Source organism: Ictidomys tridecemlineatus, chromosome 1 (genome assembly GCF_052094955.1).
Source record: "Ictidomys tridecemlineatus isolate mIctTri1 chromosome 1, mIctTri1.hap1, whole genome shotgun sequence".
In the NCBI taxonomy this organism is placed as follows: Eukaryota; Metazoa; Chordata; class Mammalia; order Rodentia; family Sciuridae; genus Ictidomys; species Ictidomys tridecemlineatus.
In genome coordinates this window covers 69408804-69422668 of record NC_135477.1, presented here as the reverse complement: position 1 = coordinate 69422668, position 13865 = coordinate 69408804, and the positions used below count along the sequence as shown (strand labels likewise).

Below are 13865 nucleotides of genomic sequence, written 5' to 3'. Positions count from 1 at the left end.
TTCTAGTTGGAGGAATGGAATGGGTAGAAACAGCATGCCACGAATTAGATTTGATTCTTTGCCATGTTTACAAGGATAGCAGTGAGGTATGTCAGAACAGGCCCCTGCATCAGAAAGCAGAAAACATGGGTTCCAAGTCCCCTACCTCACATTAGGTGAGAGAGCATGGGTGCAGTCACAGGTTGTAGGTTATATATCTATAGAATTTAGAATTAAAGTAGCCTTTAAGGACCTTGGATCAGTAGCCTTGCTTTACAGATGAACAAGCTGGGATTCAGAGGAATTCATTAACTTTCCCCATATATGTAAGTAGTTAAAATAATTTAACATACACAACTGGATTTCTGACAAAGATGACTATTAAGTCCACACATCAATACACTCCCTGTGCTCAAATAGTAATAAATAAATAAAATATGAAAAATAAGATGTGAAGGGCCTCAAAAATTGGCTCATGTTCCATGAACCAGAAACAGAAAGAGAAGCATGGAACAGGGAGAGGGATGATGCTCCTGGCCAGGAAGCAGGTAGAGGAGGTTGAGCTGGTAATTTCTGACATCTAATGGGAAATAAAGGAATCACAAATGAATTTGGAAAATCCCAAATGAATGGAAAATTAATGTCTTTATGCTTGAAACCAGGTTCTGGAGATCTCACTGTCAAGAACCTTTTAAGGAAGCAGTAGGCCTCAGAATAGGCCTTGGGAATCGGAAGGACAAAGCCTGTATGTGTGACTAGGAATGGCTTGGTGATACAAGAGTCCCCCAGATGCCCTCCCAAGACATAGTTTTGGCATCTGAAAAAAACACTAAACAGAGGTGAGGACAGAAAGACTGAAAAAGGGAGAAAGAGGAAAAAGTAGACAAATACAATTTTTATGCTAAACAGTGTGGCAAAGACATTCCAAATAAAATCTGCTACAGGACAAAAATAAAAACCAATGATAAAATCAACTATAAGGACAGGAGTTCATTCAGAATGAAATTAAAATTAATTTTATGGAACAGGCTAATAAAGATTTTTAAATAAACTTTTAGAATGGTCAAAGAGAAATTGAAGATTAATTTGAATTTTAAGAAAATGAAAGATAAAACAACAGAAATAAAAACAAGTGAATATGAAAAAAAAAAACCAATTAGAAGTACTGGATTCAATCCCCTGCATTTAAGAAGAACAGAAGGGATGGGAACTGGAAATTATTTTTAAGTAGTCACTATATACTTAAAAAGCAATAATGAAATAATGAATTTTTTAAAAAGAAAGAGAGAGAGAGAGAGAGAGGGAGAGAGAGAGAGAGAATTTTTAATATTTATTTTTTAGTTTTTGATGGACACAACATCTTTGTTTGTATGTGGTGCTGAGGATCGAACCCAGGCTGCACACATGCTAGGCGAGCGTGCTACCGTTTGAGCCATATTCCCAGCCCTAAAAAAGAAATAAAACCTCAATAGATCAGAAAAACTCTAGATAACAGTGGTCAGGAAATTACTCAAGAAGTAGCATAGAGAGGCAAAGGGTTAAAAAATACAGAAAGGCAATCAAGAAGCTTGTAGGGTTGATTTAAAGGTGGACAGACTGCAAGGATCCAACATACATCTAATAAGAATTCTAGGTAAGGAGAATGTAGGAAATGACTGAGAAGTAATATTTAATGAAAGAAATATTGAGAAATTTCCAGATCTAGAAAGAGATGAACTTTCAGGTCTATCCTCTCAGACTAAATAAAGGCAGTTCTGCACTTACACTTCAGAATATCAAAAAGTAAAATCAAAAAGTTAAGGGAGCCTATAAATCAATACAAGAAAAGGTAGACAAACTAATAGAAAAATGGGCAAAAGACTTAAAGTATACCATAAGAGAAGTTATGTAATGGTCATTTGGTCATGCAAAGAAATGCAGATTAAACCCATCTTACCAAACCAAAAGAATGAGTCAAATGAAAAAGAAAGATAATCCCAAATGTTGGGAGACTGTCAGTCAAATGGTACTTTCACATGTTGTTTGTGACAGTATACACTGCATATCTTTGGAAAACTGTTTAGATGACTTTGCTATTTTTCTTATCCAAAATGCTTAGACCAGAGAATTTCAGATTTTGGATTTTTTTCCCCAGATTTTTGACTATTTGCATATACATGAGATATCTTTGAAATATTAAAGCCTAAACATAAAATTAATTTGTTTCATATATATCTCATAGATATAGCCTGAAGGTAATTTTACATATGTTTAGTGTGCCTGCATTTTTACTATGGGCTGGTTACATGAGGTAGGTGTGGAATTTTCCACTTGTGATGTTATATCAGCACTCAAAAATTTTGGATTTTTGGAGCATTTTGGATTTTAGAATAGAGATGCTCAACCTATATACCAAAGCTGAACATACACAGACCCTATGATCTTTAATTATAATTGCATACATCTACAATCATACATATTCACAAAAGAACACAAGAATGTTAATTTCAGTACTATTTTAATAGTCAAAAACTTAAGAGCTTTGTAATGTTGTGAACAACCAATAAAAAAAATAAAAAATAAATTTAAAAAAATAGTCAAAAATCTTAAATTACCCTAATGTTCATTAAGAAAATAAATTATATTTATATAATGGAATATGAGAATGAATGAACTACAATTCATGGAACGACATGAATAAATAGTATAAATATAATGCTGATCAAAAGAAACCAGACTGGGGAAAAAATGTTTGTGAAACATACATCTAATAAGGAATTTGTAGCCTGAATGTATGAAGAACACTAATTTTCAAAAATAAGAAGATGAACTACCACATTTTTTTTTCTCCTGTACTGGGAATTGAACCCAGAACCTTGCACATGCTAGGCAAGTGCTCTACCACTGAGCTACAACCTGAACTCTTTAAAAATTTTGAGACAGGGCTTCACTAAGTTGGCTAGGCTGTCCTCAAACTTTTGATCCTCCTGTCTCAATCTCTGGAGTAGTGGGGATTTCAGGTGTGTGCCACCTCATCTGGCTCCATCCATTTTTAAGAGGGGCAACATAATTGAACTGACACTTTACCAAAGATGAATAGTTAATAAGTATGTTAAAAGATGCCAAATACACAATCCTCTAAAAGACTTAGGAAAATTTCAAAACGACAGTGATAGCATCACTTTTAAAATTTCCCCAACCCATTGCACCTATAAAGTCAATTAAAAGGCAAAATCAAAATCTCATAGACAATATCTACAACAAAACTAGGTGAAGTAGCCCCAAGAATTCCCACAAGTAAAGGGGTGGGAACAGACCACTGATAGCTACAAGACCAAAACTATATAAGCATTTTCTTGGTGGAAAGAAACAGACGGAAGCTTTAGGTAGCTGATGAACCTATAAATAGGAATATCCCCAAATCATACCTTTGTACGCTCTGAAAATGTAGAGGACTAGTCAACAACAGCAGCCAAACTGTTGTTACACAAAAAGTTTACCTTAAACTCCAAAAGGACTTGAACAGATGTGCCCTATGAACTCTCAGATCTCGCCAGCTGAAGCCCCCTTCCAGTACAACCCCACTGTGACCAGGATCTCTGAGACTATAAGTCCAGATTAAAAAGAACAAGGACAAAAGGATAAAGGAAAAAATAGGACCAGATAAATATGGGGCATGAAAAATAAATCAGGAGATCCCAGAAAGTACAAAGCCCTCTTGACTTACTCTCTGCTCCCTACACTAAGCAAGGTTCAGGAAAATGAATCAGCAGTAACTATACAGGAAAAGCCGGCAATATCAGCACACAAATCCACAAGTGATGCTACACAGTAAATGGCAAAGTCATCACTGGAAAGTCAAGTTCTACTCTCATGCAGACTGGGAAACATTTTCTAGCAATATCTGTATGTAAAAAGATTCCTCTGATATAAAACAATTAAGTGCTCATGTGATATTTGTTGTGACACACGGTTATTACAATGTGGCTAAAGCAACAAACTCAATTTATATAAAGTGGGTCAGAGGTCATTGATACAGGGCAACATACACAACTTGCCTCCAGCAAGCTGGCAGCAAATTCTAGCCTTTTTCATCCTTCTTAAAACTCCATTTTATGGATAACTGGTAAAGCAGCTGTCATTGCTATGTGCTCAATGAGCCTGGCTCTAAGGATTCAACAGGTGAGTTACAGGAGAGAGGCTACAGGGTTGGCATAAGCAATTGACAGCTGCATCACTGAATGAAGATGGGGTGGGAATGTAGACCACAGACATAATTCTGATTTAAGTGCAGAAACTATCTTTTTTGAGGGAAAATTTTCCTACGACATTCTAAATGATATAACACCTAATTAACATGCACAATATGTACATAAAATATCTGAGCACAAAATATTTTTTATCTTCAGTGCCTAATACTAAACCTGACACATAGTTAGTATTCAAAAGGGTTCTATTATAAAAGCAATAAAAAGGAAAATAAATCTCTTAACTATAGTTCCCATTATTCTGGAATTAAAACTTGAAATCTCCAACAAGGCCAGAATTGTCCCTCGTTTTGAAATACTTCAAACATAACTCAAAGGGATAGTTTAAAACACAAGACTCGATTAACCTGCCCCACCCTTTGGGTAATTCAGAAAACCTTCTAGACCATGTGCATGGTGCAGTCAGCCAAGCCTGGGCAGATGCAAGAAACAGAGTCTTAGGAAAGGTCACTTACAAGGCTCTAATCACACTTCCTACCTCCCATTTCCTGCAACTTCTTGGCCTCAGCAGTTATAGTAAAGTCAGAGTGCAAAGGATAACATCTTTAAAAGCAGTTTTATTGCAATGGTAAAAAGAATCCAGTGATTATAGTGTAGTTTACAATTCATCTGCATACCAAAAAGCCCCAAATGACCTAGGTCCAAATTCCACTTATACCACTGATAAGGTTACAAGAAATGTGAACAGCCCTTTAAGTGTTAAAAACAAAACAAACAAACAAAAAAAAATGACTTACTTTCTCAGCCTCAATTTCTCATCTGCAAGATAGATTTCATACTACCAACTTCATATGCTATACTGAGGAAGTGGAATAACACAAAGTATTATCTACAGCACTTAGCATGTATACTTCTCTTGCTCAACTATTATTTAGTACACGATTTATTTTATGGATAAACTAAGTAACATCAGGTACATTGCTGAGAATTGAGAATTACAAAGTACTTTGTTACATTATGCTGTGTTACATGAAATAATTTTCTTTTAAGACTGGACTTTTCACATATTCTGCCTCAGGAATCTCAATTTTGCTTCCACTCTTCAGATACATAGTACTGAAGAAGCAATAACTGAGACTTAAAAGGGGGTGGATTAAGGAGACTACAAAACTGAAACAATAGTCTAATTAAAAGTCAAGCTCTCATCTTAATCTCCATAATGCAAATATTGACATAAAACTTCAGAGAGCAACACTGCACAGAGAAGGGCAAAAGCACTATTCTGTCTTGTCTTTGCAGGAAGGCAGAGAAGGAAAACTTGCAAGGAAAAGAAACTAATGGTCTCAAAGGAAGGGCAACTCTAGTTAAAGCAAAAATAATGTTCTCATCTCCAATTAATACAAGGTCAAAGCCAGCCTCAACAACTCAGCAAGACCCTGTCTCTAAATAAAATATTTAAAAAGGAGCTGGGGGTGTGGTGCAGTGGTTAAGTGTCCCTGCCTTCAATCCCTGACACCAAAAAAAATGAAAGGAAGGAAGGAAGGGAGGGAGGAAGGAAGGGAGGAAGAAGGGGTAAGGGGGGAGGAAGGGAGGGAGGGAAAGAACATTATTGGTTAAGTAGAAATATAACCATCCAAAGATATACTTCACCAGTAAGTACATTCTTATATAATCTATATCAAAGCTGGATTGTTTTCCAGAATGAGAGTATTTGTAGAAAGTTTCCAAAGCACTCACACTCTTATTTTATTAGCACTTTGTAGTTATACACAGTAGTTATGTTTATCCCGACAAACTCATACATGCATGGAATTTGATTTCAGATCATGATTCCCTCTACCCTTCTGCCTCCCCTCCCTCATTCTCCTTCCTCTACCCTGCTAGACTTCCTTTCATTTCTATTTATTTATTTTTGATTGGTTCTTTTTACTTATACATAAAGGTGAAATTCCCTCTGGTATATTTATATATGCACATGATTTTTAAAAGAGTACATTCTGCATTACCTCCACTTTTCCATCTCTCTCAATCTCCCTTTTTCTATACTACTAATAGTCCTTTATCTTTATGATATCCTATTCTTTCCAGCCCCTTTGGTTTATTTTATTCTAGCTTCCGCATATGAGAAAATATTCGACCTTTGAATTTCTGAGTTTGGCTTATTTCACTTGGCAAGATATTCTCCATTTTCATCCATTTACCAACAAATGCCATAATTCCATTCTTCTTTATATCTAAGTAGAACTCCATTGTGTAGGTATGTGTGTGTGTGTGTGTGTGTGTATATATACACACACACACACACACAAATACATACATATATATCACAATTTCTTAATCCATTCATAATTTAGCTATTTCAAATTGAAAGCAACAACATTTTAATGTTTAATCAAGATCATCAGAATTTGGAGTAATACTACATCGTGTACAACCATAGAAGTGTAAAGTTGTGCTGCAGTTGTGTACAATTAATCAAAATACACTATGCTGTCATGTATACCTAATTAAAATAAATAAATTTTTTAAAATCATCGGAACTGAGCTTGGTAGGATGAACTCTTAAGAAAAAAAACAGAAAATCTCTAGATTTTCATCCCAATTTTCCATATTAACTATTTTAGAAATGTAAATATTCTAATTAAGACTGTTATATTCGCTAATTCAGAAAGCTATCATTTCAATGAACAAACATCTGTTTTCCCAGTACAACAAACAAAAGTGTAAATATGAATTACTTGGGTCTACAGAATTGCTTAAAACCCAGGATTATATTAAATGAAAGATGTTACACTGAGACTAGTTTTAGAGTAGAATCCTTCTAGCTGTGTGTGATAGCACACACTTTTACTCCCAGGTACTGGGGAGGCTGCAATGTAAGTACTGCCAGAGCTCACAAATTTAAGGCAAGCCTAGGCAACACAGTGAGACTCCATTTCAAAAAACAGGAAAAGAATCCTTCTATTTTAAAATGTGTTGCTTTAATATGATAAAATAATGTTTTAGAAGTTAACTTTGTCCTAAATGTGTCAGGAATGACGCTCAAACTACAAATTAACTAACTACTTCAATTGGAAAAAAACCCCAAATCTTTTGTTTTTAAACTGTGGACTGAACCAGGGGTGCTTTACCACTAAGCTACACCCCCAGTCCTTTTTAATTTTCTAGAAAGTCTTGTTGATAAGGGTCTCGCTAAATTGCCCAGGCTAGCCTTGAACTCGAGATACTCCTGCCTCAACAACTGGGATTAGAGAAGTGTGTGTCACTGCACCTATTATTATTTTTTAAAAACCCTTTCCCTCATAACTAAAGGGTCTACATGAGCTGAGTAGCAGAAGGACCTCATAACTAAAGGGTCTACATAATCCTTTTTGTTTTATTTGATTTTTATGCTTCAGGTGACATATTGTCTCTGATACTACTTTCCAGTGGATTTCTGTTTTGCTGAATTCGTTTTGTCTGTCCTTTCACAAAAATAAATCAGGGATAAACCTGTCTCACTTTTTGTGTTAAGTGCCTTGGCAGTTAACCACAATGTAAAAACCTGTTAAGACTTTCTGAAATCTCTATTTAGTGTCTGGGGATTCAGCCCACTGTGGTTTGTTTAATGATTTTATGGGTGCCAGAGAACTTCTCAAGGTATTGTGAGTTCTCTTTATATTAATTAGTTTCACATTCTGGTCTCATTTCTTTATTACTAGGAAGCTGCTTTATTACCAGTTGCTGCCTGTCAATGGTCTGCAAACCACTGTGCCTACACTGAGGACTGTGGTTTCAGAGATCTCAGCCCATGGTCAGCCAACTCCATTGCTCTAGACATAAGATGAGGCAGAATCATGGCAGAAGGACCTGGTGGAATAGAGCTGCTCAGCTCATGGGAGCCCAGAAGCAGAGAGAACATGACAAATCTTTTCCTGCCATGAAATTGTCTCATAAAACAAGTAAAAAACACTTGAATAGGTTTATGTGAGGATGCTTAAGAGTAGAATAGACCACCAGATGACTGGAAGGAAATACTGGAGAAAAGAATGGAGTGGACAGAAATAAGGATCTGTGACATAAATTCAGAGTTAACTGCTAGATTATATAATATTGCAAATATTTATTTCATTTACATTTGGCAAAAGGCAGTCAAATTCTAAATATTATTAGAGAACCACATGAAACATCATCTTAGAGAAATGTGCCAAACTTTTGCACTTTTATGTTCTGGTTCAGTTGTATTAAACTCTGAAATCTTTAAGGGCATGCATCAATTCTGCAGTTTACAAAAGGAAAGCACTCAAATCATGAAAGTTGATTATGCCTGGAAAAAAAAAAAGCATTTTTTTCTTTTTGCTTATGGTGTTAAAAGAGCAGAATTATCCACAAAAATAATTTCAAGTGAGTGACTGTGTATTAGCAGAATCTGAAAAGCAATAATATAACCAGAAAAAACTAAATACAATGCAATACACACATCAAGTTGTAGATCAGACCAAAAATTGGCTAATGTCAACAGGCATAATTCATCAACCCAAATGGCAGAAACAATAGGGACTGGATTTTAACTTACCTGAGTAATTTGGTCACTTATTATAAATGAACCCTTGTTAATTAAGACAGTTTTACTATGTTCAACTCTTCATATGTCCTAGATAAAAACTTTTTTATTATGAGACTCCTCAGTTTCAGGCATTTCCTAAATGAGAATTATAGCACCAGAATAGTATCACAGCCTCCTTAATATTATAAAAAATGCATCCTATTTCCCCTCCATTCTGAAATACTTACCATACATCTTTATAAAGATGGCTGTGTGGTCCTATTTAACAATAAAAATAAGCAATTCTTATAAAACTTTCATAGTCTTTGATATTTTACATTAAAAGAATCAAGTCGTTTAGTTAGTGCGAGACACCAGATAAATTTGTTTTCAAGTTCTATTAAGACAACCCTTTAAGTGTTCATTCATCTTCACATGCCTATTGACGAAGTCTAGTGCTTCTACATGAAAAGTGCTCAATAGGTATTGATGAAGACAAATAATTAATTTGCAAAAAATGATCAGAATCAAGAAGTCTTGAAAAAAATGCTGTTCAATCACTCATTCAAGAATAATACACAATGTATAAGAACTTTTATAGAAAAAAATTTAAATACCACAACAAAAGTACAAGTTTCCAGAGTCAAGCATGCCATGGAACAGTGAATACAGATTTTATGTTGATGGCTACCTCTAGGAAAGGAGTGAGAGAAAAAAGGGGAGGTCTACAAAAGTACTCCAAGCTGTTCTTGTAACATTCTAAAACAAATATTACAATGTTAATTTTGGCATTTTGGATGGGCATGAGTGCTTATTATTTTATTCTCTTATCTGCATATTTACAAATTAAAAAGAAAAGAAACAGCAGAATTTTGCAGAAATAATCATAATGAGTATACTAATGCATCAGCATTTACCAGCTAATCATCAACTTCAGGAACATCATTCATTGTAAGATCAACAATCTATGAATCTTCTAATTTCAATACACTATTTTGATACTTTCTTGTTCAGATTTTTAATTGAATGGGTTTCCATTTTTTAAGTGAAAATTAAATTATAAAACAGTATTTTAAGATAAAAATTTTAATAATACCACCTATTTACTCTAATGTACAACTGAGTACAGCCTTTTTCGACTTGTATTTAATTCCATTATTCACTATTCTCTTATCTGAAAGAAACCTAAATGACCTGGTCTGTTTGTTTCTTTAATGGTGCCGAGGATCAAACCCTGGGCCTTGAGCATGCTTAGCTACTACAGAGCTAAATTCCCAGTACCAAGTGACATTGTTAAATACAAAAATTTTCAAATACATTATCATTTACAAGAGGATTCTTCTTTAGAAGATTCTTCTTTAAAAAGAATTCTCAGGTCAAACAAGGCAGCATGTTAAGAATGGGGCATCCACAGGAAACAGAATTCCAAGTTCATCTGAACTCGGGATTCTTTTCTTGTAATATCTATATTTTCCTTTTAAGATTTGTGTGCTAGGGACAATATCTGAATTAATATGTTCCATGTCCATTTCTGAATATTTGCCATTGTAGGTAATTCCATTTCTCAAAATGCCATAAAGAAATGAAACTTTTCATAGCACAAACACCATATTTAAAGTCCTCAAGTGTTGACTCGTATTTTTTTACTTAATTATTAGTACTACTTTTTTTTAAACTTAGAAAATTCATTCAAAAGGTACTGGCAAAATCCCATAATACAACAATAAATATGATTTTAAAGGTGTCCCAATGATATTTTGCAAAAATGAAAGGAGCAAGAGGTTTTCTTGTACACAAAAAATGTTTAAATTTTTTTAATCATATCCCTAAATCAGTGTACAACTTCATTGACTGAAAAATTAAACATTAACTAGAAAATAGTACTAAGAAAGATCCTATTTTAGTTTTTTTTTCTTTAAGCCTGAAGTGGATTTTCCATTTTTAACTACTGAAATCTGATTAAAAGAGTCCTAATCCAAATCACACCTGACAATTTATACACAGACACATGCATATTTTTAATATGTGTTTGTTTATGTATATGTATCCCCTCAAAAATAAACTATCAAAAAATTAGTGCAATGGATTCTAGTAAATTGAGATTTTACTTCATGTTATTTTGTAAGAGTAGCTATACATTGTTTTTAAATTTCTTTTTTAGTTGTAAATGAATCTTTCATTTTATTTATTTATTTATTTGCGGGCTGAGGATCGAACCCAGGGCCTCACACATGCCAGGCAAGTGCTCTACCACTGAACCACAACTCCAACCCCAAAAGTAGCTATACATTTTTGACAAAAATCCTACATTTTCCTCTGAAAGATATAATCTTTAAAGAGAAGATAGATTAAAATAAAATGCATTAACAATAATCTGTTCATTTGAAGAAACTTCTACTGGAAAATTGCCTTATGTTGCCTGAGTCAAGGCTGTATGAAATTCCAACATCAATAACTGACTGAATTTCAACAAGGAGAGCAAAAAAGATCAGGAAAAGAAGAATTTTTTTATTGTAGAAAATATTTTCATGGCATTTGATAGAACTCAGAAGTATTTCTATGAAATGAGTTCAGATGTATGAAACTAAGTCAGCTAGGATGATATTCTTTTTTTTAATGAAAAAGAAGTCAAACAACCAAAAGATGCATTTCACAACCACAAGAATGGGAAGTTACACTCCATGTATATATAATATGCCAAAATATACTCTACTGTCATGTATATCTAAGAACAAATATAAAAAGAAAAAAAAGGATACACTTCACATAATAAAATTTAAAAATGGGAGCCAAGGGACAAAATGAAAAAGATACCTAAACAATGAATTTAAGAAACTCTGATTTATCCATCTGACTTGTTGCTAATGGTCCTCTTTTGTCTTTCCATTGTTGTATACTTAAAACAGGTCTGATGATAATTGAAATAGTTTTGCAAGACTTATTAAAAGTAAAAGTAATTGTTGAAAGAGTTTAAATACTTTATAAAATACTATAAACAAAAATAACTATCTTACTTTTTTCTTGCTTCATTCGGTGAAGATGCCCTTTTAAATCAGTCTGTTTCTTAACACAGTTTCAAAGTCTTAAATGTTAGCTTTCTTCTAAAATGATACTCTTAGTTAATAACAACATTTCTGATTAAGAGACACAATTAATACTAGAACTGTTCCACCTGGGAAAAAACAGATCTATAGCACAATTAGACCAGTTAAATCAAATTATGGATCATCCAATTGATATGTTTTGATAATCTAGGACTTTGCAAGTATCATTTTCAAATCATACTCTACTTCAGTGTGAGGTTTCTCATAGAAGTTGGAAAAATTTCATTTCTGTAAACACTTGCCATGTTAGTTGTCTCTCTGAAAAGATTTTTTTATTTCCTTAAGAGAGCTGCTCCAGTGAAAATCATTTCTTATCTATGTATCAGGTCCAGACCCTCCTCAAAAAACTTAGTTTTTCTGTGAAAAGACAGAAATAGCCAAGTAATATGAAAGCTTCTGTAACCAAGATATTGTCTACTTATTATAAACATGTAATCACTCCCTATGGGGAAGCACTGATGAACTAAAAACGTTCTTCAATTACTCATAGCTCATCAGATGTGCTGTTCACCTTTGGTAATTCACATTCTTCGCTGGTTTGACAACTCTGGAGGATGTCTTTGTAGTGGTTCTTCAGATCCTCATACAAAGAAACAGTTTCTTGTGAGTGAGCCAAGGGCAACACCTTTTCATTCAATAATATCTGCACTTGAAATTCTTCCTGAGGAGTCTTGGCATTTTCACAATGGTAGAGCACAAATATTAGATTGGAGGCATAAGGTACAATATGACCACTTCGGAACTTTCGATGAATTTGTTCCTCGTAATTATAAGCTGTTAGGGGCTCCTTGTCTTTGAAGTAGCCCATGAGAGAAAGTAGTGGAAGAAGGGTCTCTGCATGACCAAACTGAAGGACGATTGGAGAAGAAACTGGCTGAGACCTTAAAAGAGAAATTGAAGGGCAAAATATACATATTCATATCATCAAACATAATATTTACACAGTAGTAATATAACTTGCCCACCCTTTTAAAAATTTTTAATTAAACCTTTAAAAAAATATTTATTTAGTAGTACTGAAAACTGAACTCAGGAGTGGTCTACTACTAAGCTACATCCCTAGTACTTCTTATTTTTTTATTTTAAGACAGGGTGTCCCTAAGTTGTGATACTTCCAGCTCAGAGTCTCCTAAGTCACTGGAATTACAAGCTTGCCACCAGTGACATGTAGATTTTTAGAAAAATCTTTATATACATGGCTGGGCATAATAGCATGTGCCTGTAATCCCAGCTACTTGAGAGGCTGCAATTGGAGGGTAGTGGGTTCAAGGTCAGGCTTGGCAGTTTAGTGAGACTCTGCAGAAGAAGAGAAGGAGAAAGAGTTAACTTTATAGACATCAAGCATATGGCTGAACTTTTGTGTAGCAGAGAACTGGTCTTTTTACATTGAAAGTTAAGTTCTAAGATTCTAATTGGATCACATACACATTGCCCTTTTTATACATAAAGGAACTTGAAATACATGTGCATTTCAACACTTTATTGCCTTCATGTGAATGAATATTAGCAAATTGGCCCTTAGTAAATAGATTACTCCATGGAGCTCTTCTGAACAAGTTTAAAGTGTATTTATTTTTTTCTACATCTAGACAATAAGGACAAGTGCTAATCAGTAAATTTCTTGGTTAAGATCAATGATGTCTCAACAGTGAACAGTAATCCTTCAATGGTTTACAAAACCTAAGTTGGCCATTAAATTCTGAATAAAGCAAAAAAAAAAAAAAAGTGGCAACCAATCTATGCTAGCTAATATGATGTGTCTCTCGTTGAGAGTGGGATTTACACAATGATAAACAAACCACTTTCAACACCATGAGCAAAACTGTCATTTTTTCATTGCCTTCAAGTTTTATGATTTTGTTTTCTGTTAAAAGCCTTTTATAAGAAGCAGTGAATGACTGTTTAGCTTTCCCCAAACTTTTTGGAAAGAATATGACAACTGTTCTTAATTTTAAGCCTATTAAAATATGATCAGCTTCTTGCCACCACCCCACATATCAGGTAATAAATCTAGTGCATCTGGATTTTGAAAGGACAGAAGCAGAAGTTTGGGATTTCTTGACTCCCCAA

General features: G+C 34.2%; 1 protein-coding gene across 1 annotated transcript in view; it reads right to left on the bottom strand.

The window, feature by feature from the left end:
* Positions 1-9255: 9255 nt before the first annotated feature.
* The window catches only part of Minpp1 (multiple inositol-polyphosphate phosphatase 1), a 44276-nt gene continuing 39666 nt past the window's right edge, over positions 9256-13865 (bottom strand). Inside the window, exon 5 of the mRNA XM_005339194.5 lies at positions 9256-12676. Within this exon, the coding sequence (XP_005339251.1) occupies positions 12280-12676 (397 nt within the window). The 3' untranslated portion in view covers positions 9256-12279. The remainder of the gene's footprint in view (positions 12677-13865) is intronic.